The 24,325-nt window shown below is 44.9% G+C and overlaps 1 protein-coding gene across 1 annotated transcript in view; it reads left to right on the top strand.

The window, feature by feature from the left end:
* tbx4 (T-box transcription factor 4) overlaps window positions 1-24,036 on the top strand; it is a 28,456-nt gene extending 4,420 nt beyond the window's left edge. The window contains exons 4-9 of the mRNA XM_086215157.1: window positions 6,299-6,418; window positions 9,116-9,263; window positions 16,713-16,865; window positions 17,013-17,101; window positions 20,012-20,247; window positions 20,334-24,036. Of these exons, the coding sequence (XP_086071283.1) occupies window positions 6,299-6,418; window positions 9,116-9,263; window positions 16,713-16,865; window positions 17,013-17,101; window positions 20,012-20,247; window positions 20,334-20,983 (1,396 nt within the window). The 3' untranslated portion in view covers window positions 20,984-24,036. The remainder of the gene's footprint in view (window positions 1-6,298; window positions 6,419-9,115; window positions 9,264-16,712; window positions 16,866-17,012; window positions 17,102-20,011; window positions 20,248-20,333) is intronic.
* Window positions 24,037-24,325: the final 289 nt, after the last annotated feature.

Genomic DNA, 24,325 nt, shown 5'->3' with positions numbered 1-24,325 from the left:
TCAAAGATATTTACAAATCTGTCTTGTTAGACCAAAAAATCAAACTTTCACCACTGAATGTGAATGTGTCTCCTATGTTGAATGGAAGGGTGCTTCAATTGTATAGTATATTTTAGAAATTGATATTCAAGTGATAAGACCACTAGTACCATACCTTTCTCTAGCCATTTGACAGTTAATGACTTTGCCTTTCGGGTAACGTAGACAAAATGTTCCTTAGTACATAATTGAAAACTGCTCCATTTCTCTGATTTAATGCGACCTGAGGATTAGATGGTAAGGCTTTTGGACATTAACCAGAGAATGAGTACCCATTTCAAAATCAACCTCTGCCTCTCATTCCTCATGGGATGTTTTTCCAGGAAAAAAATGTAAAAGGTCACGGCATTTTTTCCTTGATGCCATATAACGCAAAGAGGTTGGCTTTCCCTTGTCCAGCTGATAAAGTGTGCTTTGAATCCTTGAAGCCCTTTGAAGAACAGTGCAGGATTCTGCTATGCAGCCGTCTGTTTGCCTGCAGTCAGCCTGTAGCACACACTGAAGGTCACCAAGAGGGTGGCCTCATTAGTTTGTGAGCAACAACTCTGAATAGTAATTCACACATAATGACATCAACACCTGACTTGTTACACATAGTGCACATTCATTCCGTTAGCATGCAAATGAATTGTGGCAAATCTGAATTGTCTTGTGCCAATGAGGACAGTGATGTAATGACAAGATGCTGACTCGAAAAGTTCCTGATGTCCTCATTATCTGTGGGTAAATGTGTGTTGAAAAGTGCTTTGATCAGTAGGGCTGTATAAAGTCAGTTAATTTGTTTTACAGTATAGTGAAATCTGCTATCTGGCTAGCAGGCTTATTTGAACTTGTCATGGTATTTGTTTAGGTGTTTAATAACATGAGACTAATTTCCAATGTTAGTCCAAGTATTATTTTCATTGGTTGTTGAGCAGTAAAGAACATGTAAAAACTGATCTGGATTAATAAGTATTTGGCTCTGATATCTTTGAGTGCTGAAATTCATCAACTTCTCTGTGCCAAATATTTGAATACTTGAAAATTTCTTACCATGGAAACATCTTCTAAGAGAAACACAGACAGTCATCCAATACAATGATACAACCTGCTGACCTGCTGTTGATGGGAATTACTGAGCAGGTAGTTCAAAATAATCATCATTATTGGTTATCTTGGTAAAACAATCATATTTCCCAACTGCCATTAGCCTTGTGAGTAGGTTCTAGTACTTTTCACTTTTATCTCAATACATATAAAGGAACGGTACCTTCTATTTCACTGCACTGTAATATTCCTTCTCTGAAAAACAGTTCCAAGTTTTTCCATGAATCACATAGGAAATTTTTAAGATAAAAACTGCCAAAGCTAACAAATGTATTCACATAGCTTATTAAGGGTCTGTAAAAAAACAGTTGCAACAATTCTGTATATATACAGGTATATATGTATACACACATTTTTATATATATATATATATATATATATATATATATATATGTGTGTGTGTGTGTGTGTGTGTGTGTGTGTGTGTGTGAGAGAGAGAGAGAGAGAGAGAGAGAGAGAGAGAGAGAGAAAGAGAATGAAAGAATGTTAGTAATTATCACTTCAAAAATTCTCAACTGGAATCTAACAAAAATATTCAGCTTCAGTCCATATTTGTTAGAATTTAAATTTCAACATGTGTTCAGTGCAGTCACAATCACTCTGTCCACCTTTGCTTGGAGATGAGATGGAGGAACCTGTTGGCTATAGAAAGCTATCTTTGCAGCATTGTAAAATTGCCTTTTGGATCCTCTCATCCTCTTTAAACATTTATCAAAACTGATACCACCTAATATCAAAATTAACAAAAAACGGATCCATTTTCTGTTCAGCTGTTCCCTCCTCGCTGGCAGTTCTTAGGCAGTTCCGCTACAACTTTGCCATGGAAATGTTATATTTTTAGGGAAAGATAATCCATCACAGTGATTTGAGCACACTCTAAATGTAATGTTATCGTCAAAGCTTACTCAGTCTGAACTATGTTTGAGATATATATATATATATATATATATATATATATATATATATATACATATACATATATATATATATACATATATATATGTATATATATATATCCATCCATTTTCTTCCGCCTATTCCTGTTAAGGGTTGCTGGGGGGCTGGAGCCTATCCCAGCGGCTACCAGCGAGAGGCGGGGTAAACCCTGGACAGGTCGCAAGTCCATCGCAGGGTCAACATATATAGACAGACAACCATTCACACTCACAGTCATACCTACAGTCAATTTAGAGTATACAATTAGCCTAGTACATATACTGTATATACAGTATATATATATACACACATTATACAGACACACACATACACATATATTGTACATATATGCTGAAGCTGGAGACAAACGATTGGAGTCAACCGAAGATAAAGGCATCCCAGCCAGATGCAATGTTCTGACCTATTCTTGCACAGAGTCCATGCTTACCATTTAAATTTGAACGTTTGTTAAATCAAAACTCTAAAAGCATCGCTCTGTGGTACCAGGCTAATGACACTTAAGTTATCATCCAGGACCCAAGTTGTGTTTGCTATCCAGGGACAAAAAGAGCGTTTTTGGCCCTTTTGGCTCCATATCCCAATGTGTGATACTCCCATGCTCAAGCTTGCTGAGCCAAGAGTGGATGTGATTGCACAGACTGTAATCCTCCCTCTTCAAAGCAGCCATTGCAGCTCTTCCTTCACTCTTCCTCTTTGTACACAACCTGTCAAGAGTTCCATAGCAGGTTGATAAGAGGAATCCGGCACCCACAACAGGCCCAAGTCTAGGTTGTAGTGCTTCATCACCCCCACCCCAAATGCTTCTTTTGATCTTGCCATGGTACTGGAGATTCCCAGAGAGGGAAGGGATCACTGGTAGGCCTAAACATGTGGAACTGTTAAGAGAAACAGCTGGCAGGGCACACAAACGCACACACACACAAATACAAATACACACACATGCACACACACACAAATACACATACACCACACAGATGCACACACAGCCAAGCTTCCTTTCATGACTACACGTTACTGCTAGTTTGCATTAACGCAAGCTTTGGTGAACTCTATAGCTAAATGATACCTAGTGTTGTGGGGGTCTGGCAGACTGGCATTTGCAACAAAAAAAATCTCCCAATTAAAACGTGCAGCAGACTAAATAGTGATGTTTATGATATTCTGTGTTACTCCAACAACACAGATAGCAGCTCAGACAAGGTGTGTAAAGCAACAACAAGGCAGGTCAATAAAAAGGTAATATTCATGATGTTAGAAAAATGAAAACCCCAGTTAAGCTGCACTGTTGGGTCATTTGTAGACTCATAGAGTTTGGCTGACATTTGAAGACATCAACTTTTGGTACTTTTTTGATCCTGAGGGAAACTGTAATTTGTATTATCATCCACTATGCAAAGAATAGTATCGAAAGAAGATCCCATAAAAGCCCAGTAAATCACTTAAACAATAAAATTAAAGATAGAAATATGCTAAAGAAAAAAATATGTAATGTCTTTGTTCCAGGCTCAATTATCCAATATGGTTATCACAGGTAATGGAAACATATATACTTACATAGGCCTACACACATGGGCTGTGACCCATCTGAGTGGCTGAGATTTGAGAAGATCAGCCCTTTTCACAGTAGGAAGGTGTTAAAAAGCCTCATAGCACAAGCCAAACAAGTTCTTCCAGCCATGAAAAATTAGCCTGCCTCTGAATAAGCTTCTCTGGCAAACCACAGTATTGTGGAGGGGTTGCTCGGGGATAGTCATAGCAGCTTGAGTAAGGTCTTTCCTTCTGCTACTCTCTTGAGTGTGTTCAGTTCTAGGCTAAGCATCATAAATTAAAGAATCCATTTATACAAAAGATTGCAGCAAATCAGCTTGTTTTTGTCTTAATGGAAGGGCTAATGTCCATGATTAGTGTAGTACAGGCAGCAGCAGACCTATGTATGGTCATATCGTTCAAATTCAAGGTCCACATGTGTTGACACAGGCCTCCATCTGCACAGTCTATATGGTATGAGTGGAGCCAGAAATGAGCAGAGGTCTGTTTTGAATGTATCTCTAAGCTTAACCCATCTTTCAGTGAGGATGATACTGGGACTGATCTGTCCTACTGATTGGATTTGAAGCCTGGGAGAGAGATTTATATTACCTGCCCTCAATCCCCATCCTCGCTCCCCTATGTGAGAGAGTATTCATAGTAACATGATCAGTTGGTGTCAGGCACGATGAGCCTTTGAAAGACGGCATTTACACCAATTGAAACAGCTAGTAAGAAGATAGGGGTTTGGATGCCACACCATCCACTCCAAAAGCATGCAAAGCTGTCTGGGTGTGTGCTCCAATGTTTGAATGTGTTGCCATGGAGAGAACCCCACAGATAAACTGCAGGCTGCTCTGACCTGCCTCTTGAGCAATTACGACTGGGCTCTTTGAGCTGTTCTCCAATCTATGGTGCCATTAAAATCCACTTAGGGCTTTATGAGGAGGCGCATTGCCCTTTTCAATATTTCTTTTGGCGCAGATGGGATTACAAAGTTTTTGGTTTCCCAGAAGAGGTCAAAAAAGATCCCTTTAAGTGTTTTATGACCATGAACGCTACATTAGCATATTGCTGTCTTGAGCAATTTTTCTTGATCTTTTTTATGAACTTTTTTTTTGGCATCATTGTATCACAAGTATGTGAGGATTCTCTCCTTTGCAAAGCAATGCCTGTAAAAAGACAAATCATTACCTGATCATATAATGTGAGAATTTGATAACAGGTGAACCTTCTTTAATATGCTTGGTGAAGAGGCATGTCTCAGCCTCTTAAAGGGAAAATTTGGTACATGTCAAAACAGATTTGAATGTAGTCAACTGAAGTAATACATTCTTTACTGTGTAGTGCATTGATTAAGAAAGCTCAGTCAGTACAAGATCTCATGTAGCAGACCTACTTATGGAGCTGTGCAGCCACTGCAGCCATGTACCAGTGTGCATTGTGTGCAAGCCTCTGATACCAAACCCATCAAATATTCCATCTGAATACATACTACATATTTGGACTTTTTAAAGTTTTTTGATTATATTTATATTTATATTTATAGCATTTCACCAACATACAGTCCAAGTTCATAAAGTGTTTAGAGTTAAGCTCCTGATAAACACTGAGCTCCAGTCCAGTTAACGTGAGCTTTTCTGGTGATTTATTTGTGTGTTGAATTGATTGACAGTTTCTTTTTTTTATGCACAATTTATTTAAAAGATTGCAGAGGCTGCTTTCAGTCATTGTAAATGTTGAAAGCATGTGTGCAATAAATGAAGAGGGACACTTAACCAGCTAAGTTGAAAACCATAATTGTTATACTTGGACAGTTGGAACTCTACGAAAAAACAAATTTAGTCTTTCTTTTATTTTTGGTTATTCAGGATTTTTGTTGGGTATTTATTACAATTGCTATTTTAAAATGAAAACACAGATGCAAGTGGATTTCATTTTGTTTATTTTCATTGTATATTGTTTTATCTTTTCAACAAACAAGTTTTGGACAGCCGGGGGTAGAGGCTTAAAACACTTGCACAGATTGAGCCAGGCTGCTCGTACCCAGACAGGCCAGCTGCTCCTAACATCTATGAAAACTTTTGCACAAATTTCCAAATAGCCATGATTTTTGATAAACCTTTCATGTATTCAAACTCTAACTTTTACCTCCTCACCTATAAAGTGATCAAAACCTTGTAAATATAGCAACAGTAGTAGGTTAAGAATTGTAGCTACTTCAAAATCAGGCAGAAAATCAGACAGCAAGGTTCTGAAAATAGGTGGTTATAATGGGAAGTTTAGCAAAGTGCAAGGGCAATCTAGTAACTGCAGAAAACACTGGTAAATGCTATATAGAGGGAGACTGGTGAGGAATGAGGATCAGGTGAGCAACTAGTTAAAACCTAGTTTCAGTTGATTATTGAAGGCTCTGATGACTGCAAGGTAGGTGGGAGCATCAGGATTGAGGAAATTAAAGATATTACAAATAAACACAAAGGGATTAGGGAGGATTCGCAACAGTGATGCCTCCAGACATAAAAAGTAAATGTTAGATTGCCAGATCTCTATTACTGCTCCTCATCTCTGCTTTATCCTAGCTGCCCCAGGCTACATTAGCCACAACTAGTCTTTCAGTGAAATTTCAGGAGTAATGTTGCATCTCAGGTTCCAAGTTTTGACAAGTGATTTTTCCATTCATCAACAGGAGAATGTTTCCAGGCTACAAGGTCAAAGTAACTGGGATGAACCCCAAAACTAAGTACATCCTATTAATTGATATTGTTCCAGCTGATGACCACCGCTACAAGTTCTGTGACAACAAGTGGTAAGTTTGCTATGCGCCAAGTGTATCTTTTTGCATATTACCTCGTGTCTTTTAAGATTTAATTTTACTGCAAAAAGATAATGAAGTTATTTAGAATGAATATATCATCAAAGACATAATCATTATGAGAAACCTATTATCAATTCAGTATACTAAGGGTTTATACTGTAGTAATCTTGTGGTGTCTAACATGAGCCAAGTTTGTTTGTTTTTGTTTGTTTTTTAAACCTGTCCTGTTCAGCAGCTGGGGCAAGCAGAATAAATATTCCTGGTGCCTTGTTGTACTGAAGCAGTTTTACTCTGCAAAGGAGGAATCTGATATACTCCTCCTATCGCCATCTGTGTTTAACTTTATTTGGAATGGTATTGGTTCATTGATAAAGCAACCAAACTAAGGCTCAGGAGTGGATAGAAAAAGAGAACAGGGAAGGGATAGGGAAGACGGGGGACACAAAAACAACAATTGAAAAAAAACAAAAAAACAAAACCCCAACAGCAACAACAATAACAACAGAAAAAAAAAGAAAAACATTGGTTGCAGAATTTCCTGTGCAAATTTACCATTTGGTTTAATATAATTTAAGATAAATGTCTGAGTGTGTGATTATGTATCAGTTTTTGCACCGCGTGTGTGTATGTGCGTGTATTTGTGTGTGTATGTGTATGCTACGGTTTGTCATTGGATGCTGTGGGTAGCTGACTGTAGGTGATGTGGGGGACCGGAACAACACGCTCCCGGTCCAGGATGGCAGGCAGGTCAGGACCAAGCCACCAGGGCACCCAGAAACCCCCAGAACAAAGGGAGCCCCAGCAACCCCCCCCCCCCCCAGGAGACAGCCACAGGCAGCCAGAGAAACAGGGGATACAGAGGACCCCAGGCCCACCAGGCTCCCCCACAGTACGAGCTAAGCCCAGGGGCACAGAGCCCCTCCAGCCCGAGATCCGGCCAGAGCCCCATAAGGGGCCCGCCACCGGCGAGGCCGAAACCCGCCCACACCCCATGCCCAGACAGGGCAAACCACAGCCCACTACAATGACCAGGCCCATGGCCCCCGGACAGAGCACCTCCCCCCAACCCCCCACCCCCATCCCCTCTACCTATCCCCTGTTCTCCCCCTCACTTTAGAGCAGGCATGGACCCACTCGCCGCCCCAGCTGCCCCCCCATCCCAACATGGGTGTAGGGTGTGTGTTGTGCGTGGGAGTGTAGATGTGATGATGTGGATGACTAGGATGTAGTTAAAATTGGGGGAGGCACCCAGGGCATGGGAGCCCCGCCGGTTGCAGACGGCAGAGTCTCCCAGTACATCCCCATGCACTACCCCTAGCCCTCGATGTCTATTATGTGATTAAAATTGGGGGTCCAGCCCCTCAAGATCTAGTGTCACGTGAGATGTGGTTTGATGGGACAGAGAGGCGATAAGATGGGGCGAAGCATGGGCCAGACCCACAGGGGGCCAGCTTCCAGACCGGCCCCGCTGGCCACCCCCATCACCGCCACAACCAGACGACAGGGAGTCCATTCTACCTGGTCCAGGGGCCAAACCGGAGCGCCAAGGGGCACCGTCCGGAGATCCGGGCAGAGGGTCCACCACCCCACCCCACCCCATGGTCAGGGCACCCAGTCTGATTAGCACCGAGGAGGCCAGCCCCCAACCCTCCTATATCCCCCCACATCCTCTCATTGTCCAGGAGTGGTGGCAGCCCAAGACATTGCGCCAAGGCTCAGCCTGTCCAAGGACCCCTCCCAAATGTGGGCGAGACCCCCTGGGGGTGCGGGCAGGGTCCCAGGCCAGCAGGTTCCAGGTACCGAACCATCCACCTCCCCCTCCTTCTCCACCCCAGTACCTCCCTCCCTCCCGACCCCCCCAAACCAGAGTACCAAGGGGCACCGTCTCCCCCTCCCTCTCCACCCCCCCTACCTCCCTCCCTCCCTCCCGACCCCCCTCCCCCTCCCCCTCCCTCTCCAACCCCCTCCTAACCCTCCCCTCTCAGCATCTGGGGGCAAACATGCCCCAGCCACCACATCGGGCCCCGGCACGCCCCACCAATGCCCAGGGACCAGGCTGGCGCCGCACCCCCCACTGCATGAGAGACCGGCATGGACCCCAACCACCAGGGCCCAGGCCCAGGCCCCGGACCGCCCGGACCGCGGGGAAGCCCCAACCCAGCCCAAGGACACCCTAACTCCCAATCCCACAGGGTGCCACCATGATAGGGGAAGAAGCCCCCATGCCCCCCACACCATCCCACATAGGCGAGACCCAAAGCAGCCCCCGGAGGCAGTAACCCCGAGCCCACTGGCTCAGCGAGCCGCTGTACACCCAAGGAAGCCAGCGGCCATAGCCACCTGCCCCGGGGCCAGGGCCACGAAGCCCAGCTCCCCCCGATTAGCCAAGTTTAGCTTATAAAAGATAAGCAATTCCAGAGTTTTATCAGAAGAAGAACACTTTATATTGTCAGTTCCCTGCAACTAGCAGGTGAATCTACTGGATGTAGCATATGTAACATTTGTGTAAACTTTAGATTTACAGCCATTTGATTGGCCAAGGAGTGCTACAGAGAGATTAATACTTATACCCATTAACCAAGATTCAATTGTTACATGTTGATGTAACTGGTTCTTGAAATAATTACATTGATTTTGTTTTTCTTCATCTCAGTTTGATCCTGTATGTCTCTCTAATTTTTGTTTTAGGATGGTGGCTGGCAAAGCTGAACCAGCAATGCCAGGCAGGCTCTATGTGCACCCTGATTCCCCCACCATGGGAACACACTGGATGAGGCAACTGGTATCATTTCAGAAGCTAAAGCTTACCAACAATCACCTGGATCCTTTTGGACATGTGAGTACCTACCTTCTTTTACCATTGTGTCAACTTTATATTTCATCCATCCATCCATTTTGTACCCCTTATCCCGTTAAGGGTCACAGGGGGGCTGGAGCCTATCCCAGCAGCCTTCAGGCGAGAGGTGAGGTACACCCTGGATGGGTCACCAGTCCATCGCAGGGCCAACACATATAGACAGACAACCATTTAAACGCACAGCTACGCCTACGGTCAATTTAGAGTATGCAATTCGTATGCATTTGTCTTTGGACTGTGGGAGGAAGCCAGAGTACCCAGAGAAAATCCACGCAGGCGCAGGGAGAACATGCAAACTCCACACAGAAAGATCCTGTTCCCGAGCTGGGGCTTAAACCCGGCACTATCTTGCTGCAAGCCGACAGTCATAACCATTGCACCACCGTGCCACCCTCAATAATATTTAATTTAATATTTTTCTCACCAATTACTGAAATATAAGAACATTGCAACAGTTCTTATCAGCTTTACAGTGGGCTTTGCTCTTTAATAATTACATTTCTCTATTTCTCTCTAGTGTACTGTTAGAACAGTAATATGACAATTATCCAGGAGAATAATCATTTGTAAAACTATTAAAATAAGATATGTGTTTAAAATAAATATTTAAATATAACTGAAATTATTTTTAAGTATTTGGAAAGTATAATTTGCATTTGAATCCATGTCAATACACAAGAGTGAGGGATGTAATCAGGCTGGGTAAGGCTGGATATTGATCAACTTCTCCCACCACTCTGTCAATTTATACAGATGTCATACATTATAGATATATACTTTTTTCAAATTGAAGATGTTTTTCAGGAGGTGGTGTGCGTATGCAGCAATGAAGACAGCTCCTGTTACCAGCCCTTTCTAAAACATATTCTCAAAGTTTTGAGTGAGATTCAGATATTGGCTTGTTATGGATTTGCCTCGCCATAATCCAGTTTGTTTAGGGATGGTGGTTGATCCTGCAACAGGGGCACGCTTGTGAAGAATGAGGGACTCAAACAGTATTCATGGTTTGTATAGCAGAGATATGGTGCGATTTCTTTGTATATGCTGGGTCTATGCCCACTGTGAAGAGAACAAAAATCTTAGCGAAAACCAGGATTTTTGCTCTCTTCTGTTTGAGTTGTTGATTCTTAACAAGTATGCGCCTGTTGCATTTCATACCTTAATCAAATTTAACCCATCATGAAAGACTCCTCCCACCCGGCACACATTTTTTACTCCCCTCCTGTCAGGCAGGATTCTGCGCTACTACCAGAACAACAAGGCTAAAGTGCAGGGTCCTACCCAGAGAAAGTGAATATTATTTACACTGCTGGAGCTGGGTAAGGAATTTAATTTCCAACAAGTTTTTAACATGTTTGATATGGCAGTAAATTGAATTGAATTGAATTGTAATTGACTCATATCAAATTGAACTGAATTGAATTGACTTGAATTGAATAAAATCGAATTAAATTGAATCTGGCCAAGGTGCAAGTTGGGTCAATACAATAAGATCAAGCCTGACCTCTTGTCTTAGCTGTATGGTTGTGGTTGGGCAGTTGAACCAGAGTTTTTTCAAATATTATTTTTCAATTCCAAGAATTGCAAAGGATATGCTCACCATTTGGCAAGAGCATTTGTACACCTTTCTTGTAAAGGTGCTGTAATGGCTAAGTGCCATTTTTCAGGCCTGACCCCTTGACTCCCTCTTTCTGGAGTGATGTTATGGTAGTCTTGAGAAAAATTAATTGTGCAAACAAATAAGGTATGTTGAAAACTGAAAATGTATATGAGAGAGAATGGAGAGACAGACAGAGGCAGAGGGAGGTGAAGAGTGACTGTTGCACTACTGCCCAGGGGGTCTCCTGTCCGGAGCCATCTCATCAGTGGGCGGGCTCATTAAGTTCATAACCCCTTAGATCAGTGGTGGGGCTTGCTGTCGGATTGGGTTGAGTGCCTGGCCAGTGATAAGGGCGAGTAATTAGGACAGAGTAAGTTAAGAGGCCAGGCAGAGCCAGATGACGCCAAGACCAGGAGGTGTGCAGAAGGCCATTGTTTTTCCAAAAGGGAGTAAGGAAACTTCCATTCATGACAAATGTTTTGACTAGTTATTAAAGAATATGTTTAAATGTTTCGAGGTAGGGCTGTGCAATGTGATTTGAAAATGAGATACAGTAAGGCAATTTGTTGGCATGTTCCTATCTTGAGTCAAACTCAAACATTTGTGCCACTGACCAACAAAAAAACAGGTCTCAAGTATTTGCAGTGTTATTCCGCTTTCCATAAGGCCCAGTATTCAGTTAGTAGCATCAACACAGATCAAGTCAATTTTATGTATATAGCACAAAATCCCAACAAAGGTAGGGAATGACACAAATAGAATAGAGGAAATCAAGTTTGTATGGTTTTCTTTTGATATCAGATGAAAACAACTGCTTCCATAACTCTTCATTGCCCTCAGGTAGTCGTCCAGGGCTAATGTGTGCCAGATCCTTTTCTAGCTTTCTAGATTGGGACCAGCACATATTTGATTACATCTGGCACAGTCAATTATGCGTCTCAATTTCTGTAAATTCCTCCTGGAACCGTCACCTTACCGTGGTGGAGGAGTTTGAGTGCCCTAGTGACCCTAGGAGCTATGCTGTCGGGGGCATTTTGCCCCCGGTAGGGTCACCCAAGGCAGACTGGTCCTAGGCGAAGGGCCAGACAAAGAACGGTTCAACAGACCCTTCATGGAAAAACCAGCAAGTGCGATGTGTACCCTGCCCGGAGGGGCACCGGGGCCCCGCCCTGGAGCCAGGCCCAGGGTGGGGGCTCGAAGGCGAGCACCTGGTGGCCGGGCCTTGGTCCATGGGGCCCGGCCGGGCCCAGCCCGAAGAGGACACACAGGCACGTCCTCCCTTGGACTCACCACTCATCGGGGGAAGCGGAGGGGTCCGGTGCAATGTGGCTTAGGTGGCAGTTTCAGGCGGGTGACTCGGCTGTCTGAACCACAGACATGGAAGCTGGCTTTTGGGACATGGAACGTTACCTCTCTGGTGGGGAAGGAGCTGGAGCTGGTGGAAGAGGTTGAGCGTTACCGGCTAGATATAGTCGGCCTCACCTCGACACACAGCTCTGGGTCCGGAACCCGAATCCTTGAGAGGGGTTGGACTTTCTCTTTTGCTGGAGTTGCTCCGGGTGAGAGGCGGAGGGCGGGGGTGGGCTTTTTGGTTGCCCCTCGACTCTCTGCCTGTACGTTGGGGTTTACCCCCGTGGACGAAAGGGTTGCTTCCCTGCGCCTTCGGGTCGGGGAACGGGTCCTGACTGTGGTCTGCGCATATGCGCCGAACACTAGTTCAGAGCACCCACCCTTTTTGGAGTCCCTGGGAAGGGTACTGGATGGTGCCCCGGCTGGGGACTCCATTGTCCTACTGGGAGACTTCAACGCTCACGTGGGCAACGACAGCATGACCTGGAGAGGTGTGATTGGGAGGAACGGCAGGCCCGACCTGAACCCGAGTGGTGTTCAGTTATTGGACTTCTGTGCAAGTTGCAGTTTGGCCATAACGAACAGCATGTTCGAACATAAGGATGCCCACCGGTGCACGTGGCACCAGGACACCCTAGGTCGCAGGTCTATGATCGATTTTATAGTCGTATCATTTGACCTGCGACCGCATGTTCTGGACACTCGGGTGAAGAGAGGAGCTGAGCTGTCAACTGATCACCACCTGGTGGTGAGTTGGATCAGATGGCAGGGGAAGATGCCGCGCAGACCTGGCAGGCCCAAACGAGTAGTGAGGGTTTGTTGGGAACGCCTGGCAGAAGAACCAGTCAGAACGATCTTTAACTCCCACCTCTGGCAGAGCTTTGATCACATCACGGGGGTAGTGGGGGACATTGAGTCCGAATGGGCCATGTTCCGCTCTGCCATTGTCGAGGCGGCTGCTGTGAGCTGTGGCCACAAGGCTGCTGGGGCCAGCCGCGGGGGTAATCCTCGAACCCGCTGGTGGACACCAGAGGTGAGGGGAGCCGTCAGGCTGAAGAAGGAGGCTTACAGGGCATGGCTGGCCTGTGGGTCTCCAGAGACAGCTGACCGGTACCGGCAGGCCAAACGGTGTCAGAACAGAAGTCGCCGAGGCAGTTAAACAACTCCGCAGTGGCAGAGCCCCGGGGGTGGATGAGATCCGCCCTGGGTATCTCAAGGCTCTGGATGTAGTGGGGCTGTCTTGGCTGACACGTCTCTGCAACATTGCGTGGACATCGGGGGAAGTGCCTTTGGAGTGGCAGACCGGGGTGGTGGTCCCCGTCTTTCAGAAAGGGGACCAGAGGGTGTGTTCCAACTATCGGGGGATCACACTTCTCAGCCTCCCTGGTAAGGTCTACGCCAGGGTACTGGAGAGGAGGGTCAGGGCGATAGTCGAACCTCAGATTGAGGAGGAGCAGTGTGGTTTTCGTCCTGGCCGTGGAACCATGGATCAGCTCTTCACCCTCGTTAGGGTGCTGGAGGGTGCGTGGGAGTTTGCCCAACCAGTCCACATGTGCTTTGTGGACTTGGAGAAGGCTTACGACCGTGTTCCCAGGAGCATACTGTGGGGGGTACTCCGGGAGTACGGGGTGGATGGCCCTTTACAAAGGGCCATTCGGTCATTCTACCGAAGGAGTGAGAGTCTGGTCCGTGTGGCCGGTAGTAAGTCGGACTTGTTCCCAGTGAGGGTTGGACTCCGCCAAGGCTGCCCTTTGTCACTGGTTCTGTTCATAACTTTTATGGACAGAATTTCTAGGCGCAGCCGGGTGGTGGAGGGGGTTGAGTTTGGTGGCGGGAGGATGTCGTCTTTGCTGTTTGCGGATGACGTAGTCCTCTTAGCGCCATCGGGCCACGACAGTTTGCAGCCGAATGTGAAGCGGCTGGGATGAGAATCAGCACCTCCAAGTCTGAGGCCATGGTCCTCAGCCGGAAAAGGGTGGTTTGCCCACTCCGGGTCGGGGGGGAAGTCTTACCTCAGGTGGAGGAGTTTAAGTATCTCGGGGTCTTGTTCACGAGTGAGGGTAAGATGGAGCGGGAGATTGACAGGCGGATTGGGGCGGCATCCGCAGTCTTGCGGTTGCTAAACCAGTCTGTTGTGGTGAAGAGGGAGCTTAGCCAAAAGGCGAGGCTCTCGATTTACCGGTCAATCTACGTTCCAATCCTCACCTATGGTCATGAGCTTTGGGTAATGACCGAAAGAACAAGATCGCGAATACAAGCGGCCGAAATGAGTTTCCTCCGCAGGGTGGCTGGGCTCTCCCTTAGAGATAGGGTGAGAAGCTCAGTCATTCGGGAGGGACTAAGAGTAGAACCGCTGCTCCTCCATGTCGAGAGGAGCCAGTTGAGGTGGTTCGGGCATCTGGTGAGGATGCCTCCTGGGCGCCTCCCTCTGGAGGTTTTCCAGGCATGTCCAACTGGGAGGAGGCCCCGAGGCCGACCCAGGACACGGTGGAGGGATTATATCTCTCGGCTGGCCTGGGAACGCCTCGGGATCCTCCCAGAAGAGCTGGTTGAAGTGGCTGGGGAGAGGGCAGTCTGGGCTTCCTTGCTGAGACTGCTGCCCCCGCGACCCGGACCCACCGGATGAAGCGGAGGACGACGAAGACGAATTTCTGTAAATTATATGTAATTTTTATTGCTATCTACACTGTTGTTCTTCAATTTCCCATTGAAGTTACTGTACTCATAAATACGTGAATTGCCTATGGTTTGGATCAATTCAAATGTATTGCAATAAAGAGAGATGAGTCTCTGTGTGCTGTGATAGTATTGACACACAGTGGATGAGATGGACAGACAGGTAGAACATCTGCTTACACTTCTGAAGTCCTGATCACACAGAAGGCAGTTTGAGCAAAAAGAGGTGCCTTTCCCAGTTGCTTTTATAGTCTGCTTACTTTTGCAGTTGGAAATCTAATTTTATGCCTTAGAGTCAAAGCGAGAGCTAGAGCCAAAAGCAACAAGGAGGCGAGAGGATGTGGTGCAAAAAGGAAATGTTTATTGCAGGTAGAGGGATAAGAGACAACAAGAAGCAGGCGGGAGCTTGTGACAGTGATCAGGGTCCTGTGAGGCGGCAGGTGAGAGTGAGGCATTAGGAGGGAGAGACAAGGAGATCAGGTTAGTTGCAGGTAAATAGTGCTACACAGAATAATAACTATAAGTCGGTTTAGCAAGAGCTCAAGAGTCGCCCGATCCACCACTTGTGGTTGCGCAAATCATCTGGTGCTCGCATGAAGGCTTCAAGTATGAGCATGCAGTGATTAGCAGGTGACTGAATTGTAGACATGCTGCAGGAGTGAGTGCACTCCCCCGACACAGTCCTGTCACATATAACTTCCTAAAATGAGTAACAAAACATTTGTTCCAATACTACCTCCCCTCCTGATTATGAATGATTATTGGTAACTTTCTGATTATTAAATACAAACAATTATTACTTTCTGATGACAGTTTCTTTTGTGTTTACAGGTTGCACCTAGGTGTTTGTCTAATGAGCCCCTTGCGCTGTGGATTTTTTTTACATGGTCCATGACTTTTTCTCTCCCCTGACCCAACAGAACAGCATTCTTTCTGTGTTGCTGGACCTCCAGATATACAAATTAAGCACAGGAGTCTTCAAAGACTCTCCAGTATCACCCTCAGACAGCAAAGCAGACACAGATCAGCAAAAGCCTCCAGTGAACCTGCCAATAGCTTATCTCTGTCTGCACCCTGCCAGAGCATCGGGATAATGTGAATACAGGGCCATTCAATATTCAACCTGAGCCTCGTTTCCTGTGCCCTGCTCAACCTTTGTTTCTCTCTTGAGAGTCCCTAGAGGGAAAGCCTCCTCAGGAGTGTCAGGCAAATGAGAAGGGGAGCCAGGGTGCAGTGCTTGATGCTTATGGGCCCTGACAGAACTCAACAAGACCCTGCCCTACTGTTGCTTACACTTCACTGGCTACAGTACTGGACTGCAGTGACCAGACCAATGCTAGTGAGCCAACCTGCAACCACCCAAACAACCTAAACATAGAGCCTGCCCACTCATGCTACTGATACTTGGAACAAAGACTCCTGATCACTTGTGATCCCACTGCAGGGGCAGTTACAGCATTTCAGTGTTCTTTCAGTGTTTCAGTGTGGCTTTAAGTAATTTCTTGTCCTTATTGTGCAGAAATATGTCTTAATTTCAGCTGGGATATGCTTGTGAACATTAGGGAAACCACAACACTTGCTTCACCGTCAACATCAGGGATTGTCTGCCTGAATCCTTGTTCATAATGTAGGCAAAGTGATTTTTGCCAGGCTTCATTCTCAGCAGGTTAGACCTCATGATCAAGGGCTCCCTCATATCAAAACCTCAAATGTTCATTGAAACTGCACCCTTATCAGTGGCTTCATTTTGAATAATAATTTGAAAATAATTACATGTTTCCCTATCTTCTTCTCCTTTCTAGATCATCCTAAACTCTATGCACAAGTACCAGCCCAGACTACACATTGTCAAAGCAGATGAAAATAATGCTTTTGGATCCAAGAACACAGCCTATTGCACTCGAGTCTTTCCTGAGACAGCCTTCATTTCTGTAACCTCTTACCAAAATCACAAGGTACGACAACTACAACTAGCACAAATGAAATTAAGGGAAATCCATAGTTCTGTAAATATAATGTTAATGCTAATTTTTCTGCTTTACCTTATTTCTTCCTTTCTACCCACGATGAATTAGACCCTAAATGAACACTAATTTTCTTAGATCACACAGCTGAAGATAGAAAACAATCCATTTGCCAAAGGATTTCGAGGTAATGAAGAAGGAGATCTGCAAATTTCAAGACTGCAGGGGTAAGTTTACACAACAATCAACAACTAGAGTAAAAGAATTTTCTTGGTAATCACTGACTCTGTAGCAAACTACTTAGGGTACGACAAGGTACAGATATACATTTAACAATTACCTTTAGCTTAGGGTTTCGGAAAATGGTCTGCACAGTGGACAGGGAGGTATCAGCTACCCTCACAAAACATTTACTCTCATATTGCTATCCCCAAACTTTACAACAAACGACTGGCTGTGTGCAGAGCATCAGGTTGCCATCACCCCAAACAACTCTAATAAGTTTACAAAAATGTCACACTGTCACTCTTTACACTTTGCAGAAATACCTTTGTGCTTTTAAAATAATATTTTCTTAATCACTCTAACTATTAAACCATTTTGAAAACAGTACTTAGGTTTTTATATTTTTTGCTACCCTAATCTGTGTTGAGTTGTGAAACACATTTAAAAGATGACAATATTGTCTCCATTTTCCCAGATAAACAAGAAGACTTATTTATCATACTTATGATCATACCACAGATCATAAGATTGTCCACTATAATCAGAATCACACACTTTTACCAGTTCATACAGCACAACTGTCTGTCACTTTCTTTTGTTCGTCTATCTAACTTGTCGTCGTCATCCTCCGCTTTATCCGGTTGGTCTGGGTCACAGGGGAAGCAGCGTCAGCAAGGAAGCCCAGACTGTCCTCTCCCCAGCCACTTCCACTAGCTCTTCCAGGGGAATCCCGAGGCGTTCCCAGGCCAGCTGAGAGATATAATCCCTCCAGCATGTCCTGGGTTGGCCTCGGGGCCTCCTCGCAGTTGGGCATGCCTGGAACACCTCCCGAGGGAGGCGTCCAGGAGGCATCCTCACCAGATGCCCAAACCACTTCAACTGACTCCTCTCGACATGGGGGAGCAGCAGGTCTACTCTGAGCACCTCCTGAATGACTGAGCTTCTCACCCTATCTCAAAAGGAGAGCCCAGCCACCTTGCGGAGGAAACTCATTTCGGCTGCTTGTATTCGCAATCTCGTTCTTTCGGTCATTACCCAAAGCTCATGACCATAGGTGAGGGTTGGAACGTAGATTGACCAGTACATCAATAGCCTCGCCTTTTGGCTAAAGCCGGGACAAAAAATCACACTGCTCCTCCTCAATCTGAGGTTCGACTACTGCCCTGACCCTCCTCTCCAGTACCCTCCTCCTTCTTCAGCCTGACGGCTCCCCTCACCTCTGCTGTCCACCAGCGTGTTCGAGGATTACCGCCATGACCGGCTCCAGCAGCCTTACAGCCACAGCTCACAACAGCCACCTCAACAATGGCAGAGCGGAACATGGCCCATTCAGACTCAATTTCCCCCACCGCCCCCGGGATGTGGTCAAAACTCTGCCGGAGTTGGGAGTTGAAGATCATTCTGACAGGTTCTTCCACCCAGCATTCCCAACAAACCCTCACTACTCGTTTGGGCCTGCCGGGTCTGCACGGCATCCTCCCCTGCCACCTGATCCAACTCACCACCAGATGGTGATCAGTTGACAGGTCAGCTCGTGTCTTTACCCAAGTGTCCAGAACATGCGGTCGCAGGTCAGATGATAAGACTATAAAATCGATCATAGACCTGCAACCTAGGATGTCCTGCTGTCACGTGCACTGGTGCACATCCTTATGTTCGAACATGGTGTTAGTTATGGAAAAACTGCGACTTGCACAGAAGTCCAATAACTGCACACCACTCTGGTTCAGCTCGGGCCTGCCATTCCTCCCAGTCACGCCCTTCCAGGTCACGCTGTCATTGCCCACATGAGCGTTGAAGTCTCCCAGTAGGACAATGGAGTCCCCAGTAGGGGCACCATCCATAACCCTTCCCAAGGACTCCAAAAAGGGTACTCTGAACTGGTGTTTGGCACATAAGTGCAGACCACCGTCAGGACCCATTTCCCAACCTGAAGGTGCAGGGAAGCAACCCTTTCGTCCACCGGGTAAACCCCAATGTATGGGCAGAGAGTCTAGGGGCGATCAAAAAACCCACCCCGGCCCTCTGCCTCTCACCCGGAACAACTACAGCGAAAAGAAGAGTCCAACCCCTCCTAAGGACTTGGGTTCCGGACCCGGAGCTATGCGTCAAGGTGAGGCCGACTATATCTAGCCGGTAACGCTCAACCTCTTCCACCAGCTCCGGCTCCTTCCCCGCCAGAGAGGTGACATTCCATGTCCCAAAAGCCAGCTTCCATGCGTGGGGATCAGACAGCCAAGGCCCTTGCCTCGGACTGCCGCCCAAGCCCCAATGCACCAGACCCTTCCGGCTCCTCCCACAGGTGGTGGGTCCATGGGAGAACGAATTCATGTCTCCTTTTTGGGCTAGGCCTGGCCAGGCCCCATGAACCAAGGCCCGGCCACCAGGCGCTCGCCATCGAGCCCCTACCCCGGGCCTGGCTCCAGGGCGGGGCCCCGGTTCCCCTCCGGGCTTGGTACACAAATTCCTTGATTGTACTTCCATAAGGGTTCTGTTGAACCATTCTTTGTCTGGCCCTTCGCCTAGGACCAGTCTGCCTTCGGTGACCCTACCAGGGGCAAAATGCCCCCGGTAGCATAGCTCCTAGGATCACTAGGGCACTCAAACTCCTCCACCACGATAAGGTGACAGTTCCAGGAGGAGGTCCGTCTAACTCCTCAATGAAATATGTGGTTTGAGCCCTTCTCCTTATACCTAGTATGCCATATATTTAAGAGCACTTTCAAATGAAATTACGCCTAAAACTGGTATATTTGCCCTTTGAACTCATCGAAAATGAATATGCACAAATGAGCTTTCAGAAAACAGTTTGCGTTAAATATAAAAATCTAACTTGCATTTTAAAGATTGCTGAGGGAGATTGTAGACATGTTAAATTAATCCTCTTTTCTGTTGCTACCACTGGCCCGTAGGAAGGAATATCCAATGATTTCGAAGAGCGTGGTTCGTCAGGGGCTCATCTCTTCCCGTTGTCACCTAGCAGGGAAGCTCGGAGCAGGGGTGTTAACAGGGCATACTCAAGTCCTGTCTTCTTATCAGTTTGAGGCTGGGCTTCCTTTGTCGAACTCAGACCTTCAAGATCCTATCTCAAACCACTTTCCTCAGAACAGAGATCCCAGCGTTCTCTACCACTGCTGCAAAAAAAGAGGTATGTTCTTAGCACTTAGTGCAGAATTAGTTATACCTATCAAATACTCTTTCAAATCCAATACAGTTGATGATAACATTTTTCAGACAATGCCCGGCATTTGGAGCTTGGATGTAAGCGTCCATATCTGGAGCCATCATCTGTACTCTCAGAGGATAATTACTTTTGTTCACCTCCCCCTTTTGAGTCTCCCCTTCTGTCTCATCCATACTGCACTGAGGCAGGCACCTCCAGAGAAGCTTGTATGTACGGTAACATGGAACCTGAGTCTGGATCTACGGCGGGGGAGCCAGGTAACCTGAGCAACTCTCCTTCAGTAAATTGCAATGTGTGGGCTACAATGCAGACGTACCCTTGCTACAGCGTGGATGGCATGCCATACCAGACCTTCACTGCTCACTTTTCCAACAGTGCCACAGTCCCCCCTGTGGTACCACACCCCTCATCATCCATGTCATCCCGGCCACAGGCTGACCTGGGGGTCTACAACTCATCTACAGTCCAGCCTTTCATACCATCAGCATCATCCCCTTCGTCCTGCTCTCCAGGTGTTCTGGGATTGAGGAATAGGTCAGGCCATTCACCTCAGCACCAGAAGAAGCCAGGATCCCCCATCTGGCCTCACAGAAACTTGTCGGTCTACCCATCACAAAGCACGATACCAATCTGTGATCCATCCTATCAGTACCAAGTGGGGCTGAGTAGTGCAGGGACTCACTGGACTGACAGTAATTAATGTGGACCCTCAAAGGAAGAAAGAATACTCAAGCAGTGGTAAAGATATTCAGTTTAGAATTATTGCAATAATGCCCTAAGCTTTTAGCTCAAACAACAGCTGATAATTGTAGTGAGCAGTGGATAACCTCATCTGTACCTATGAATAGCATATTTACGGTAAGCCTGTGACCAGAGTTGGTATATTCTCACATTCAAATCAAAAAATGCTGTTTTGAACAATTGGACTGCGAACTGGCTTACTCCTATCAGATAAGTCTTTGCAAGCTCAAAAAGGAATTATTCCCACTGATAATACAAATACCATGTTACAACAGGGATGTATAACTGCAATATTTTTTTGGTCACTCTATACTCCTCAAAAACGAAAATTAGATGGATTAATAAATTAATTAAAGTCCACATGAAATTTACTAATTTTAATTTTGCTTGCAAGACACCACCAATGCAGTGGTTTGAGTGGATATTGTATCACAATTTACATTACAAATGTAGTTTCTTACTGTTTTCAAAGGCTGAATACTATGTCATTATCTGGGGGTAACAAAATTAACTAACAGTATGTGTTCATGATAAAGATAAAGTGGTAAACATTACATATAAATCATATGAAGATATACTGAAAAATGCTGCATCAAGTCTCCACAGAGTGATGGTTTCAAATTAAAAAGAAAGATACTCAGCATTTCCATGAAGAACCAGTCAATAATAATAGCAAAATTAAAGACAAACTTCCTGAAGTGTTTTGCTTTTTTTCAAAATGAGTTTGCATACATCAAAGAAGAGGGAAATGCATTTTCCATGTAAGTTAATATGTAACAAACATTCAGTTTAGTCTAAGAAAAATGGACTGGATTATTAATAAAATGGCTCCGTAAGAGGGGAAAGTGATAGATTTATACAATAGCAACCACAAGTTGTGGATGGAAACATACTCCGTGTTTTTTTCTTTGACACCCTTCAAGAAAACCTGATGACTACAATTGATCAGTCATCATGATTGACTTTTTTGTCCATCTCAATGGAATTTTTTTTCTATCAAAGTACGTAAAACACCATTTAAAACAGGGGTCCCCAAACTTTTTTCTGTGAGGGCCACATAACTTTTCCCTTCTCTGATGGGGGGCCGGGGTCAGTTTGTAACAGAAAAAGTGTGACGATCGCAGGGGTGCCTAAACGTAAAAATGTATTGTTTTCCAGAAAGCCGCACAACCAAATAACCCTCCCTGGGTTCTTCACAGAAAAATAGTCAGGAAATATATAATGACACTCCCAAATAACCCTCTCTGGGTTCGGGTATAGGATTTTTTTCTGGGGGTTGCCAGATAGGGGCACAGACTGCAGAAGGGTGGAATAGAATGTCATGTTCTATGCGTGTATGAAATAGTTACAAACTGACTGTGTGTTCACACCAAATGGCAATGCGAATTTTCGCGTGGCTTTATTCGCGAATGAAAATATAAACATATTGATCCAGCGATCCAATTCGCACGAATAAAGCGACGTGAAAATTCGCGTCGCGTTTGGTGTGAACACACCTTAACAGTTAATAATGAAAATAGTTCATAGCTAGCTATCAATTTTATTATCAAATACAAATACACATATATGGGGGGAAAAAAATGCGTTGTCTGGTATTGTTCAGGGGGCTGGGCCAAATGTGGAGGCGGGCCGTATCCGGCCCGCGGGCCGTAGTTTGGGGACCACTGATTTAAAACTTCAACAAACAATAGTTCTAATGAGCAAGTGGAAGCAGATGGTTTATGTAAATGATACTGTCATATCAATTTCATCAAAATGGAGTAGATCTTATTATATTCTTATTTTGTAGTCAAATAATGCCTAATTGGTAATTTGCTGAAATATTTACAGAAATAGGAGGACCACTGCCTCGGTGAGGCTGGTAGGTCATCTTGGCTGCTGGCTGCCGGGCTCAGTGGCTGGTCATCCCTTCATCTAGCTGCCTAACTGTACAGTCACCTTGCTCACAGCCTAACTACTGGGATGATGTGCCAATTCCTCTTGTCATTTCTTTGATTTCTATGTATGAATCACATGGTATAAGTTATTTGAAGAGACGTTTTTGTCCAAATACACATATTTTATTTATCTTTTTTATATAATAGAGACTGAGATCTTTACAAGTTTGAACTCTCAAGTATGCATGTGTGAACTTGTATCTACATTTCCTAACTACATTCAAAAGAAAGAATTACTGTTCTTTAAGCAGCTTTCATATAACAGTGTTTTTTTGTTGTTGTTGTTGTTGTTCCTCTTCTGTTTGTACTTTGTCCTCAGGAATTCAATATGAATAAAAAAATAACTGGTCCCCCAGAGGATACATGACAAAAGAAGATACAGTACTTGTATGATGATTAGTGGCCAGTGAAAAAAAAAATGAAAAATTATGCTGCCATCCTATCCTTTCAGAGAAGGCATAAGTGGGGTTGATGCCCAAATTTGAAGATTTTACGACATATCTTCCATGATTGTAGGGTAAATGTGTCAACCAGACACAATGGGACTTATACACCAATCTCTAATTGCAAAGTTTGATGATTGTTTGACCCCAACATGCTACATACAGACACCTCATGAAGATGTCTTTGCACTTGTCATAACTGTTAATGTGTGTTTTTGCTCATTTTATTCTGGTGACAAGGAAAGTATCACACAAACCACTCATCAGATCTTCATGTTAGTGTTAGACTGAGCTGCAGTTCCAGTTGATTATAGCATTGCACCAAGCAACAGTCTAATGAAATAAGACAATGAAAAGGCTTTCAGCTCATTGTTGGATCACAAGATTGTTAAAATATGGTGAGCACCAGGAGAAAAGAGCTGCAGACAAACCCCACTCCAAAAGGTTTTGAATTTAAAATACCTCCATCCAAGACTGCCAACACTAAACAGCTTGTTGAGCAGACAGGGAAAATGAAAGAAAAGAATCACATTAACATTATTGATGACAAAGATATGAAGGAAAGGGTGGTGGTCCTTGAGCATTTGTGCATTGTACTTTCATTTCATGTTTTTGAATACATTTCCATCTTTGATATATATTGGCACCAGTTATAAATAAACAGTTCCATACCTCCAAATGTTTGCTATATTTAATTCACCATCCTGAGTTACAGCTTTAAAGTTTTACTATTACACTTACATGAAGCTAATTTTTAGTTGTGTGAATATTGTTACAACATGTCTGTATTGCTCAACATCATTTTTCATACCCAGGAGTTTCATGTGTCTGAACTTACCCCAGCTCATTTGCTACAATGATTTATCCGAACTTTAACTGTTAAGTTTGGGGGGAAACATGTACTGAAACATAATTTCACAT

This window comes from Aulostomus chinensis, chromosome 10, assembly GCF_037954235.1.
Source record: "Aulostomus chinensis isolate RoL2024-O1b breed Wild chromosome 10, RoL_Achi_v1.0, whole genome shotgun sequence".
Classification (NCBI taxonomy): Eukaryota; Metazoa; Chordata; class Actinopteri; order Syngnathiformes; family Aulostomidae; genus Aulostomus; species Aulostomus chinensis.
The sequence above is the reverse complement of the archived record's forward strand: the minus strand, read 5'-3'. Positions and strand labels throughout refer to the sequence as shown.